The 13,447-nt window shown below is 31.9% G+C and overlaps 2 protein-coding genes across 2 annotated transcripts in view; both read left to right on the top strand.

The window, feature by feature from the left end:
* LOC102603813 (cation/H(+) antiporter 18-like) overlaps positions 1-5,813 on the top strand; it is a 7,271-nt gene extending 1,458 nt beyond the window's left edge. The window contains exons 2-4 of the mRNA XM_006343845.2: positions 1,016-1,267; positions 3,303-4,304; positions 4,387-5,813. Of these exons, the coding sequence (XP_006343907.2) occupies positions 1,073-1,267; positions 3,303-4,304; positions 4,387-5,598 (2,409 nt within the window). The 5' untranslated portion in view covers positions 1,016-1,072 and the 3' untranslated portion in view covers positions 5,599-5,813. The remainder of the gene's footprint in view (positions 1-1,015; positions 1,268-3,302; positions 4,305-4,386) is intronic.
* A 6,958-nt stretch (positions 5,814-12,771) lies between these two features.
* Positions 12,772-13,411, top strand: LOC102604150 (disease resistance response protein 206-like). Its single transcript, XM_006343846.2, has one exon. It carries the CDS (start codon positions 12,777-12,779, stop codon positions 13,344-13,346), a length of 570 nt encoding a protein of 189 aa, XP_006343908.1. The 5' UTR covers positions 12,772-12,776; the 3' UTR covers positions 13,347-13,411.
* The last annotated feature ends 36 nt before the right edge of the window (positions 13,412-13,447 follow it).

Below are 13,447 nucleotides of genomic sequence, written 5' to 3' on the forward strand. Positions count from 1 at the left end.
TTCGGTTCGGTTATTTCTTCGGGTTTTTTCGAATAAAACCATAACCAAACCAAATACTATCGGTTTTCAAAAATCTAAAACCAAACCAAACCAAACCCAAATAAAATCGGTTTTATTTTATCGGTTTGGTTTGATTTTTCGGTTTGGATCGGTTTTTATCCAAACCGTGAACACCCTATGTAGGAGTATCAAATGAGCAGGTTATATATAAATTTAAACAGATTAAAATGATTTAGGTTGATAAATAAATGAATAAATTAACTTGTTTAGAAAGTTATTTGAATTGATTTTAAAAAAAAGAAGAAGTTATAATTAACTCAATTTGTTCCATTCTTATTAAGTCTTGATTGTTTTATAATTTTTGAAGTTCCTAATATTTTTCTCTCTCTTAAGTAGTACTTTTTTTTGTATAATATTTTGTGACATTTTAGATTGAACATACTCCTTAAAAATGTCACTCACCCCTAAAAGATTTATTTTTAGTAAATTATCCTTAATTAAATAGTAAGTGCCTATTTAATATTATTCACACTCACTTATCTAAATAAGGATATAAATTTAAAAAAAAGTGAACAATTCTTCTTCACTATGTAAATATTATTTATTTAGCTTAAATATAAAACTTAAATTATCACATAGTAATATATTTATTTTTAAACTGCATGTCTTTTTTTTAAAAAAAAGTTATTCAAAACTAATTAAACATATCTTGCTCGGGAAAGAAAAATAAATAAATGTACCTGGCACTCTCTCTATTCTATAAAAATATAAATTTTCTCCATGCACATATATTTGTGCTAGGGATCTAAAAAGTCAAAAAAAATATTTAAAATTCAATCTAGGAAGTTAATTTATTTTTTTTAGCAAAAATTATTCTTTCCCTCTAATTTTGTGACTGAAATCCAAATCAGCATTGAATTTCATTAATCCTATCTATATAAGGGCAAAAAAAAAAAGACTTTTTTTCTTCATCTGACTGTTTTTTTGTTTTCTTGAAAATGTTGAAAATTTGCAGAAATTGAAGATAAAGATTGAATCTTTTTGAGTTTTGATTAAGTGGGGTTGTTTTATTATGGCTTCAAATGGAACTATGAAGTGTCCATCACCAATGAAAGCAACATCTAATGGAGTTTTTCAAGGGGATAATCCATTGGATTATGCACTTCCTTTGGCTATTGTTCAAATATGTTTAGTACTTGTGCTTACTAGACTTCTTGCTTATATTTTAAGGCCATTGAGACAACCTAGAGTCATTGCTGAGATTGTTGTAAGTATTGCTGCTTCTATTATCGTATTATTTTATTGTTGTTACTTGTTACTACTATTCTTTCTTTCTTATCTATGTTGTGTACTGTGTTTTTCATTTCACATTATTTCGTTGTTGTTAATGTTTTCATTTATGTATTTAGGGTTCTTTAGTCTCCCTAGACTTTATTTATGAAATTATACTGAGTATGTTGTTGTTGTGGTAGTGTTCGGGTTAGCTTGTGTAGACTGGTGGTATTCAGATCAACTTGTGTGTATCTTGACTATAGCACCGGACTTGGGATTTAAATTTGATGGGTTCAATCTTATGTTTTACTATAGAATTTATAACACTTAAAAGTTATAGGTTCAATTTTATTTAAGAAACCCTCGTGTTAAAAATGACGGGTTCAGTTGAATCCGTTGACTATATACTATATTTGCCACTCGAATACTTACTAGTACCTCTCATTAGTATAAAGATACCAAGGAACTCTGCTACCAAGACTTATGTTTTTTTTTGTTTTTTATGAAGAAACATAATTTTATTGATCAAGATTGTGAGTACAATTCTGCTCCCCAAACTAGGATGATTTGGATTGCGTATTTCTTAAACTTGGATGTTTGGACTTGATTTTCATAATTCGAGGGTCGTTAGTGGCGTATTTCTCGAACTAGGATGATTTGGACTTCATCTTCATAATTCGAGGACCATTAGTGGCATATTTCTCGAATTAAGATGATTTGGATTTGATCTCTTTATAAATTTTTCATGAATTTGCGGAATATTTGAGATTTTGATCTCTTTATAAATATTCCATGAATTTGTGGTGGAATTTTCGAAATACCAAGACTTATGTTTCATTTCTTTTCTTGATTTTTATTTTTCTTTCTTTTCAATTTTCTCCAATAAACTTATAGTTGGATGTACCTCGATTATTTTACCAGATACTCATACACACACATATATAAATATTCAGTATTTTGTTGAAAATGTGGATACTTATTATCTTTCACCAGCACAAGTACTTAGATAATTCTAGTTTTTCCATAAGTTTTACTCTAATTTTCACTAAGTTATCCCATGTGTTGGTGTTTTCAGATTTTTCTTGAGTTATACATTTGTGCCTTTATGTTTTACAATTTTCTCCAATAAGCATATAGTTGCACTCTATTAGGAAACATTGTTGGAAAAAATGATTGGTATTATATATATTTATGTTGCTTATCTTTTGATAAAGCATATTTATATTGTTATCTTGAAAGTTCAGTATTCTTGTTACTTTTGTTAGATATTAACTCAAAACACATGGTCCCCTATTATTTTTCTTTCAAAACATATAGTCCCTTGGTAATTTGCCATCAAAGCAAGGCTTTTTTTATTTTTTTAACTAATCATAAAGTATTTGATTTGCTGCTGCTGGTTAACATGGTAGTCAAAAACTAACATAAAGAGCATTTATTCCAGAAAAATTGGAACTTGATCTAATCTTGATGGAGAAGTTGAGCAGTTGTTTAACATCACAATGAAAAAATTATAATGGACTTTAAATGAATTTTAGTCTAGTTTGCCTCTGTTTTGACTAAAGTTTTTTGTATGGAAGGAGTATACCACTTAGTTATCGTACTGTAAATCAACCAATTAGCTATCACATTGCAAAAGGACTAACTATTTATGTTACTATCGGTTGTTTCTTGTACTTCGATTATAGTATTATTATGTTGTAACTATTGTTCCTTTATTCAGAATGCTTTGTCATGCTATCTTTAGTATTTTGTCGTGGCTTCTTTATTTTTGTTACACTGTGGGAATGCAAAGGGATTGATTAGAATTTACAAAATGTATTAGAGATGAATTTTCTTGGATACATGCCACTAGTTATGAGTCTAAACCATTTATATTGGTTGAATTTTCGTATATTAATGAGTTGTGATATCATGGATGAATGTTTGAACCACAATTGTGTTATGGCACCATAAAAACATGATTTATAATGCTGATTGGTACTACTTGTTAGTGCAAGAAATTGATTTGATCCAATTTTTTACTTTGTTAGGGAGGGGTTCTACTAGGCCCATCTGCTCTAGGACGCAACCAGAAGTATCTACACGCTATATTTCCACCGAAGAGCCTTACAGTGCTAGACACCTTAGCCAATTTTGGACTCCTCTTCTTTCTTTTCCTTGTTGGACTGGAGCTAGATCCAAAGTCCCTTCGTCGGACTGGAAAGAAAGCTCTAAGCATTGCTCTTGCAGGAATCAGTGTTCCTTTTGCATTAGGAATTGGGACATCCTTTGTTCTCCGGGAAACTGTTTCTAAAGGAGTTAACCAAGGCCCTTTTCTCATCTTCATGGGAGTAGCCCTTTCCATCACTGCCTTCCCCGTTTTGGCTCGTATCCTGGCTGAACTCAAGCTTTTAACAACGGACGTTGGTCAAATGGCGATGTCTGCTGCAGCTGTCAATGATGTGGCTGCATGGATTCTACTCGCTCTAGCTATCGCCCTCTCAGGTGTTGGTCGTTCTCCTGTTATCTCGTTATGGGTCCTTTTGTGTGGAACTGGTTTCGTGCTACTCTGCATATTCATTGCTCCTCGTATATTCAAATGGATGGCTAGACGTTGTTCTGAAGGTGAGCCAGTGGACGAAAAATACGTGTGCGCTACACTTGCAGTTGTTTTGGCTGCATCATTTGTGACTGACATGATTGGTATTCATGCATTGTTTGGGGCTTTTGTGCTTGGAGTTCTCGTCCCAAAGGAAGGGCCTTTCGCGGGTGCTCTGGTGGAAAAAGTTGAGGATCTCGTGTCTGGTCTATTCCTTCCTCTGTACTTTGTGTCTAGTGGATTGAAAACGAACGTAGCCACCATTCAAGGGGCTCAATCATGGGGTCTTCTTGTTCTAGTCATAGTTACAGCATGTTTTGGGAAGATTGTTGGCACTATCGTGGTGTCACTACTGTGCAAATTGCCCATCCAAGAGGCTGTAACCCTCGGTTTCTTGATGAACACTAAAGGTTTGGTGGAGCTCATTGTTCTCAACATTGGCAAAGATAGAGGAGTAAGTTCAGCTTGATTACACTTCATTTTCGACTACTTATAGTTGCGTAACATTGATTTTTGACTGATGTTTGGTTTTGCAGGTACTTAATGATCAAACATTTGCCATCATGGTGTTGATGGCTCTCTTCACGACGTTCATCACAACACCTATAGTGATATCAGTATATAAGCCAGCAAAACTGGCTGTGACAGCATACAAACACAGAACTATACAGAGGAAAAACACGAGCAAACAGCTCCGAATCTTGGCCTGCTTCCACAGCACAAGGAACATTCCTGCAATGCTCAATCTCATTGAGGTTTCTCGGGGTATTGAGAAGAGGGAAGGGCTTCGTGTCTACGCAATGCACCTCATGGAGCTTTCAGAAAGATCCTCTGCAATCCTGATGGTCCACAAGGCTAAAAAGAATGGATTGCCCTTTTGGAACACCGAACAGGTGCAAGACTCGAATCAAATTGTTGTAGCTTTTGATACATTCTCAAATCTGAGTAAGGTATCTATTCGACCAACTACTGCAATCTCTCCTATGAACAGCATGCACGAGGACATAGTCGCTAGTGCAGAGAGAAAAAGGGTTGCAATGATAATCCTCCCGTTTCATAAGCACCCGAGACTCGATGGACATTTGGAAACAACCCGAGGCGAACTTAGGCATGTGAACAGGAGAGTTCTTCAGCATGCACCATGTTCAGTTGGCATATTAGTAGATCGTGGTCTCGGTGGAGCTTCTCATGTATCCTCAAGTAACGTTGACTTCTCAGTGACTGCCTTGTTCTTCGGTGGCCATGATGATCGCGAAGCACTTGCTTATGGTGTACGTATAGCTGAACACCCTGGCATTAGTTTGATTGTGGTTCGGTTCATAGTAGACCCTGAGGTTTCCGGGACAAGTGTCAAGGTAGAAATGAATGACAAAACTAACCCCGAGGCTCAATCTGATGATGAAGAGTTCCTTGCTGATGTTAAACAAAAATCTTCAATAGATGGATCGATCAAATTTGAGGAGAGGCTCGTGAAAGATGCTCGTGGGACTATAGAAGCAATTCGTGAGTACAATCGTTGCAATCTGTTTCTGGTTGGCAGAATGCCTGAGGGACAAGTAGTTGTAGCATTGGACAAAAAGAGTGACTGCCCTGAGTTAGGATCCTTGGGAAACTTATTGACATCACCAGAATTTTCGACTACAGCATCAGTGTTGGTGGTGCAGCAGTACCGCAGCCAGTTGCCTGAAGAATCTCTCAGTTCTTTGAAGGAAGGAGAGTCATCAGACGGCGATTGTGATTCAGAATAAACGTCGTTTTTGCTAGCAATTCATCAAGGTTTTTAAGTACTCAATGTACAGTACAATGCTAGTTACTCAAGGCTTATTATACATGACATTTGTTCTGTTATTGTAAGACTGAAAACTATTTCTTTGCATTAATACTTATTGTTCCTTTATGAGTTTCAACTTTGTTGCCTTAAGAATTATCAGTGTTTGTCTTTGTTGTTGAATTACAGTTGGATTTTCCTCTGGCAATACAGAGTAATAGATGATATCTGCAACGTATAATGAGTTTAAGTTTTATGTACTGACTAATATTTATACGATCATATCACTTGTAAGGTAATGTAGGCACACATTTATAACAAACATTTATTGAAAACATGATAAAATGGTAACTAACCTCCTATCACGATAGAATAACAAAAAAAGTTGCATTAGACATATTCTTTCGGAGTTCCCTCCGGGAAATATAGCATCTTTGACCCCTAGGGTCAATACCACAAGCCTCTTATCCATTCTCATTGAACGCAAATATGAGATAAGAAATCCAATCTTTCACTAAGATTTTCACATTCTAATGATCAATTTTGATGGTGACAATCTGATGAGCTAGGCCCAACTTTGTTTCACTTGTTGGTCCAATTTATTGTAGAACTTTGGAAGCAGACGCATAAAATATTAGACTGTCATCTAAATTTTGCTATAACTTATAAAACTTTAGATCATTTTCTCATAAGATTTTCAGTTTACTTTTAGACAGTTAAAAGTCCATAAGTTCGCAAGAAAAATTAAAAGGTCATTTATTAATTAACTATCCCGACCGAAAGAACATTCGGCGAAAATTTTGCTCCATGTTCATGCCACGTAGGGCCTATGAAAGGTGATATTTTGAAGTCAAAGCCTCTACTAATCCAAATTCACGTTGTGTAGGATCTGTAAAAAGAAAACACTTTCTTATTGTGACTTGTGAGTTATTTTTATTCTCAAAATTCGAACTCTAAGTCTGTAAACTGAACAACTCATACAAGTCATAATGAAGAGGGAATATGCCATTCCTAAAATCTTAGTTTAGCATCAACAATGTGGTAGGTAATAAACACCCCCATTTTTTAAAAAAATAAAAAATTGTAAAATAATCGGCCTTGCAACTTTGTCTTATTTGTTGAAAGAGTTCATATTTTTTTACTATAATTATAAGATTTTCAAGTATGAAAACACTAAATAAAACAAGTCGGATTATGAATTTTCTAAACATGATTAAAAAAAGTGTTCTTGCAACTTATTTAACTTTGTCTTCCATAGAAACAAACAAATAAATTTTTCTCCAAATATTGAACTAAGCTACTAAAGTATATTCTTGATATCACTAAATATAACAACATCATAGTCTTTTAATTTCCACTATATAAACTTGAACAAAATCATTTAAATCTCTCAACAATTAAACCATGGAGAAATCATATTATTATTTCAACATCCTTTTTATTATTATACTCACTTCTTTTTTTCTCATAGCCAATTCTAAAACCCTAAACCCAAAAAAACCCTGCAAACGACTCGTTCTCTATTACCATGACATCCTTTTCAACGTAACAAATGCTGCAAACGCTACATCTGCAAATGTCTCAAACCCTCTTAATAACGTCCTAGGAGATTTCAATTTTGGGATGTTAGTAGTATTCGACGATCCAATAACAATAGATCAAAATTTTATGTCAACACCTGTTGCGCGAGCTCAAGGATTTTATTTATATAACATGAAGAGTAAGTATAATGCATGGTTTGCTTATACTTTGGTTTTTAATTCAAGTGAATATTGTGGTACATTAAATATTATGGGGGCAGATATTATTGAACAAAAAACTAGAGATCTTAGTATTGTTGGAGGGACAGGAGATTTTTTTATGGCTAGAGGTGTTGTAACATTTAGTACTGATGCTGTTGAAGGATTGGGGTATTTTCGTCTTAAAATGGATATTAAGTTGTATGAATGCTATTAGATAGTATTTATTAAGAATATTGTAGTTTTTCGGGTTTGTTAAGATGTGCACTTTAGATTTGAACACTCAATGATTAAGACTGTTTATTTTTAATAATTAAATGTGCATATTTAATTAAAGATTATATCAATAGAATATTATAAAAGATTTATTAATTCTAACAGAAAAGTATTACTTTTTGATTAAAAAAAAATACAAAAATATTTTTATCTCATTGTTACAATGTATGTCTAATTTTCCAAGCATGGAATCATCCTTTAGGTTCTTTAAGTTGCCCACAAATTTTAAGGTGAATGTTTACTCATTATTTAATAATCCAAAAAGGATAAAAAAAAAAAGTATAAATTATAGGAACCACATATTATAAGTACTAAATAACATCCTATCCCTTCTAGTTTTCTATTTACCAAAAATCCCTTAAAAATGATGTTTGCGGGCTTTTTGATTAAAAAAAAATACAAAAATATTTTTATCTCATTGTTACAATGTATGTCTAATTTTCCAAGCATGGAATCATCCTTTAGGTTCTTTAAGTTGCCCACAAATTTTAAGGTGAATGTTTACTCATTATTTAATAATCCAAAAAGGATAAAAAAAAAAAGTATAAATTATAGGAACCACATATTATAAGTACTAAATAACATCCTATCCCTTCTAGTTTTCTATTTACCAAAAATCCCTTAAAAATGATGTTTGCGGGATACATAGCGTTGTGCACGGGATACATTCCACATATCGGGATAAATAGCGTTGTGCACAGGATACATTAGGTTTGATACATTCCACATAGCGGGATACATAACGTTGTGCACGGGATACATGCGGGATACATAGCGCTGTGCACGGGATACATAGAGTTGTAGCACGGGATACATAGCGTTTGATACATTCCACATAGCGGGATACATAGGTAAATAAGGGATTTTTGAAATTTTTGAAATAAGTATGGATAAATGGATATTAAGGTAAGTAAAGGAGTGTAGTTAAGTAATTTGTCCAAAAAAAAAATGTCTTTAAACTATGTGAAAATGAACAAAAATATCTTTAGTTAATACTTTGGTCTAAAAATGTACTTGTTGTCAATAGTTTGTTTAAAAAATGTCCCTACCGCTAACACCTTGTTTGGATGCATGGTTGTTACCTGTCGTTTTTGTTTTGATTGTTACTTAAATTTTATTGTATCGTATCATTTAAATCCATTGCTAGGTAACAACAAAAAGATCTATTTTATGTAATGACCAATTTGGTGTGATCGTTTCGTTACTTTAATATTTTCTTCTCATTTTATCTTTATTTATTATTTAGTAATTATATTTAATCTTTTATCCTATCTTTTCATAGTAGCTCTACCTCGTACCTTACTTTTATTGTAGGCTTATCATTCAATTTATGGATACGTGTAACGATGAAAAACGATACAGTCTATCCAAACATTGTATGCATCAAAACAATACAGTTCGATACAATACAATACATTATGAAATAATACGTAACAACCATCCAAACAAAGTGTAATAGTTTGATCCAAAAATAATCCTTAAATTATAAATTTTAAGTTAACCAACTTTTGTTTTTTCCCCAAAATATATCTTAAATTAACTCTTAGAAAAATGGTTGGTGAAATTGACAAAACACAAGTTGGCAGGCTCACCTAATTATTATACTAAGATTTCTTTTGTGATTATTGGCTTGATTGAAGTCTAACGCAAGCTATGATTTTAATTATTAAATAATGAGTAAAAATATGGTTAGCACTTTGATTCTCATTTTAAACTAATTTTATATTGATTTTAACTTTAGATTTAAGCTTTCATAAATTAATGGATTTGGATTCCTAATTTTTATTAGTTATGTGCTACTTGTTTCCCTTTCAAAAGTCGTTGTTTCCAATTAGGAGACTTAAAGGTTCCAATAATAGTTCTTTATAATTAGGTCATGACCCCATAACTAATACTATTAGAATATGATTTTATACATTGATGACATAAAAATCTTAGTGGTACACATGGAATTTAAAAAATTGACTCGTGGATCATGGTTATAGTCTTATAGATCACATTAAAAATGGACTCACATGAAAATTGATGGATGTTAGACTTTAGACATCATAACCAAACAAATAATACTATTATTATGTCTACACATTTTTGTTTACTTAATTATTATTTTTTACTTCTATATTATGTATATATTCAGAAGATGAAAGCAAGTATGCAGTTATATATATTCAGAGAATAGTTAGTATACGCAATATTAACTATAAATTATTTGAAAATTTAGGATAGCCCTAACGTACAAAAAATGTCTTCTGTAAATATTTTGACTAAATTTCTCATGAGTCGATTTGACACCTACATATTAATCTAGTTCTTTATGAATTGTTAGACTGAATTTGTTGAGTTAATAAATAGACGGGCTATGTTTTCATGAGCTAATTTATCACCTCTAAGAGTAATCTATGGGCCGGGTTCACATAAATGTTGTTGTTGTCAATAGTTTGGTTAAAAAATGTCTCTACCGCTAACACCTTGTTTGGATGCATGGTTGTTACCCGTTGTTTTTGTTTTGATTGTTACTTAAATTCTATTGTATCGTATCATTTAAATCAATTGCTAGGTATTAACAAAAAGACCCATTTTATGTAATGACCAATTTGGTGTGATCGTTTCGTTACCTTAATATTTTCTTCTCATTTTATCTTTATTTATTATTTAATAATTATATTTCATCTTTTATCCTACCTCTTCATAGTAGCTCTACCTCGTACCTTACTTTTCTTGTAGGTTTATCATTCAATTTTATGGATACGTGTAACGACGAAGAACGATACAGTCTATCCAAACATTGTATTCATCAAAACAATACAATACGATACAATACAATATAATACGATAGAAATAATACGTAACAACCATCCAAACAAAGTGTAATAATTTGATCCAAAAATAGTCCTTAAATTATAAATTTTAAGTTAACCAACTTTTGTTTTTTCCCCAAAATATATCTTAAACTAACTCTTAGAAAAATGGTTGGTGAAATTGACAAAACACAAGTTGGCAGGCTCACCTAATTATAATAAGATTTCTTTTGTGATTATTGGCTTGATTGAAGTCTAACGCTAGCTATGATTTTATAATTATTAAATAATGAGTAAAAATATGGTTAGCACTTTGATTCTCATTTTAAACTAATTTTCTATTGATTTTAACTTTAGATTTAAGCTTTCATAAATTAATGGATTTGATACCTAAGTTTTATTAGTTATGTGCTACTTGTTTCCCTTTCAAAAGTCGTTGTTTCCAATTAGGAGACTTAAAGGTTCCACTAATAGTTCTTTATAATTAGGCCATGACCCCATAATTAATACTATTAGAATATGATTTTATACATTGATGACATAAAATCATACCAAAGGTAGCTTAGAAACAAACAAGCATAAAAAGAAGCTAGCTTTGAACTTTAGTGGTACATAGGAAATTTTAAAAATTGACTCGTGAATCATGGTTATAGTCTTATAGATCACATGAAATTTATTATTTCAAGGGGAAAACATGTGGGTTGTGGTGATAGGTCCATGAAACTTGATTAGTTTCGAGGAAAGAGTTTTTAGTGTAAAAACAAAGTTCAACGTTGATAGTTGAAAAGATTGAGAGGCTACATGAGGTGTAGAGATATATTCTTAATGGTATGAGTTCTCTTTTAAAAAATCGTGCGGACTTAGCCGAAAGTGAATAATATTGCATCATATATGTTACCAGTCCAACAATTATTACTATTACTTTTACCATTATCAACTATTATTTATAAAGAGTTTTACTTGTAACCATTCCACAAGTAATTAACTTAATTGCGTATTTTTCCTGTTTCAATTTATGTGATATCTTTTTGAATTTCAAGAGTCAAAATGATTTTTACTTTAACCTTAATCTTTTCCTTTGCTTTTGAAATATTTTAAATAATTATTAATGACTTATAGTACTTTTTATGTAGTTTTCAAATATGTAATTTCTATTTTAAAAATATGAAGATTTCATGCCTGACTTCACGATCAATTTTTAAAAAAATGACTCTGAATATTGAAATGATGCAATGTAAATTAAAATAAAATAAATATTCAATACATCATTTGATTATTGATGCTTTTTTAAAAAAAAAAATCAGACAGGCCTATTAGAAGAAATGCAATTTTGATTATTGATGCATGAATTTAAACTCAATTATTTATTTTCATTTCAAATTAAACAGTGAAAGAAAATGAAAATTGATGGATGTTAGACTTTAGACATCATAACCAAACAAATGATACTATTATTATGTCTACACATTTTTGTTTACTTATTAAATTTTTTTACTTTAATATGTATACATTCTTAAGATGAAAGCAAGTATGCAGTTATATTCAGAGAATAGTTAGTATACGCAATATTAACTATAAGTTATTTGAAAATTTAGGATATCCCTAACGTACAAAAAAATTCTTCTCTAAATATTTTGACTAAATTTCTCATGAGTCGATTTGACACCTACATATTAATCTAGTTCTTTATGAATTGTTAGACTGAAATTTGTTGAGTTAATAAATAGACGGGTTATGTTTTCATGAGCTAATTTATCACCTCTAAGAGTAATCTATGGGCCGGGTTCACATAAATTCTATAACCTGCAGCCGCTACAATCTTTGTCACAACCTCTGCCCTTCGAGTGAGCGCTTTGGACCCACCAGATAAACCCCCTATTGTGTGATAGACCGCAAACCACACGTGAGATGTAAACCGCATTAGGCAAGCCCTATGCGATATGCTCGACTCAGAAGACATTAAGGGAGGATCGATCCCAAATCGCCCACCCTCCAAAGGCCAACTGAGCTATCCCGATCGAGGGACGAGTACTACTACTATAAAATTTTATAAACTTCAAATTCTGAATGAATATATATGTTAGTTATTACCTACCAAGAAAAGATTCTACTAACATAGACTTGAAGATAGGGAAACGAACAATAGCCATACGTTTTAATTTATCTTAGTATTTACGTCTTATTTTATACTACATGGAAATATGAGATCCCTTAAAAGCCAAGTTTTTAAATTTTTGGACCATACTCACTATCACATCACAACAAATTGGATCCCAAAAAAAATCCTTATATAAAGAGATGAGATTAAGAAAATAAAATTCACACCAAAATAATAAGTAACAAAAATGGCATTAAAAATATCAAATTCCATAGCCATTTCATTTTTCCTTCTCCTTATAATAAACTTCTCTATAGTTGAATCGTCGAATAAAATTCGCGCACATCGCCCTTGTAAAACCCTAATTTTTTACTTCCATGACATATTATACAATGGTGAAAATGCCAAAAATGCAACATCAGCTATTGTTGGAGCTCCAGCATGGGGAAATCTTACAAAATTAGCTGGACAAAATAATTTTGGAGATTTAATTGTATTTGATGATCCAATTACTTTGGATAATAATATTCATTCAAATCCAATTGGAAGAGCACAAGGTTTTTATGTTTATGATAAAAAAGAAATATTTACTTCATGGTTAGGGTTTTCATTTGTTTTTAATTCAACTCAACATAAAGGGAGTATTAATTTTGCTGGAGCTGATCCAATTATGAATAAAACTAGAGATATTTCTGTTATTGGTGGAACTGGTGATTTCTTCATGGCTAGAGGAATTGCTACTATCATGACTGATTCCTTTGAGGGTGATGTTTATTTTCGATTACGAGTCGATATTAAACTTTATGAGTGCTGGTAATAATTTTAGACGTTACGTATATGTTATTGTTGTAGTTGTTGTTGTTGTTTTTTTTTTTTTGGTGAATGTGTGGGGTGGGGGGAAGGAGGGGGGGGGGGGGT

This window comes from Solanum tuberosum, unplaced genomic scaffold (assembly GCF_000226075.1).
Source record: "Solanum tuberosum cultivar DM 1-3 516 R44 unplaced genomic scaffold, SolTub_3.0 scf00048, whole genome shotgun sequence".
Taxonomy (NCBI): Eukaryota; Viridiplantae; Streptophyta; class Magnoliopsida; order Solanales; family Solanaceae; genus Solanum; species Solanum tuberosum.

Coding starts and splice junctions, on each gene's coding strand:
- LOC102604150 (XM_006343846.2), top strand. CDS start 12,777: ATGGCATTAAAAATATCAAATTCCATAGCCATTTCATTTTTCCTTCTC.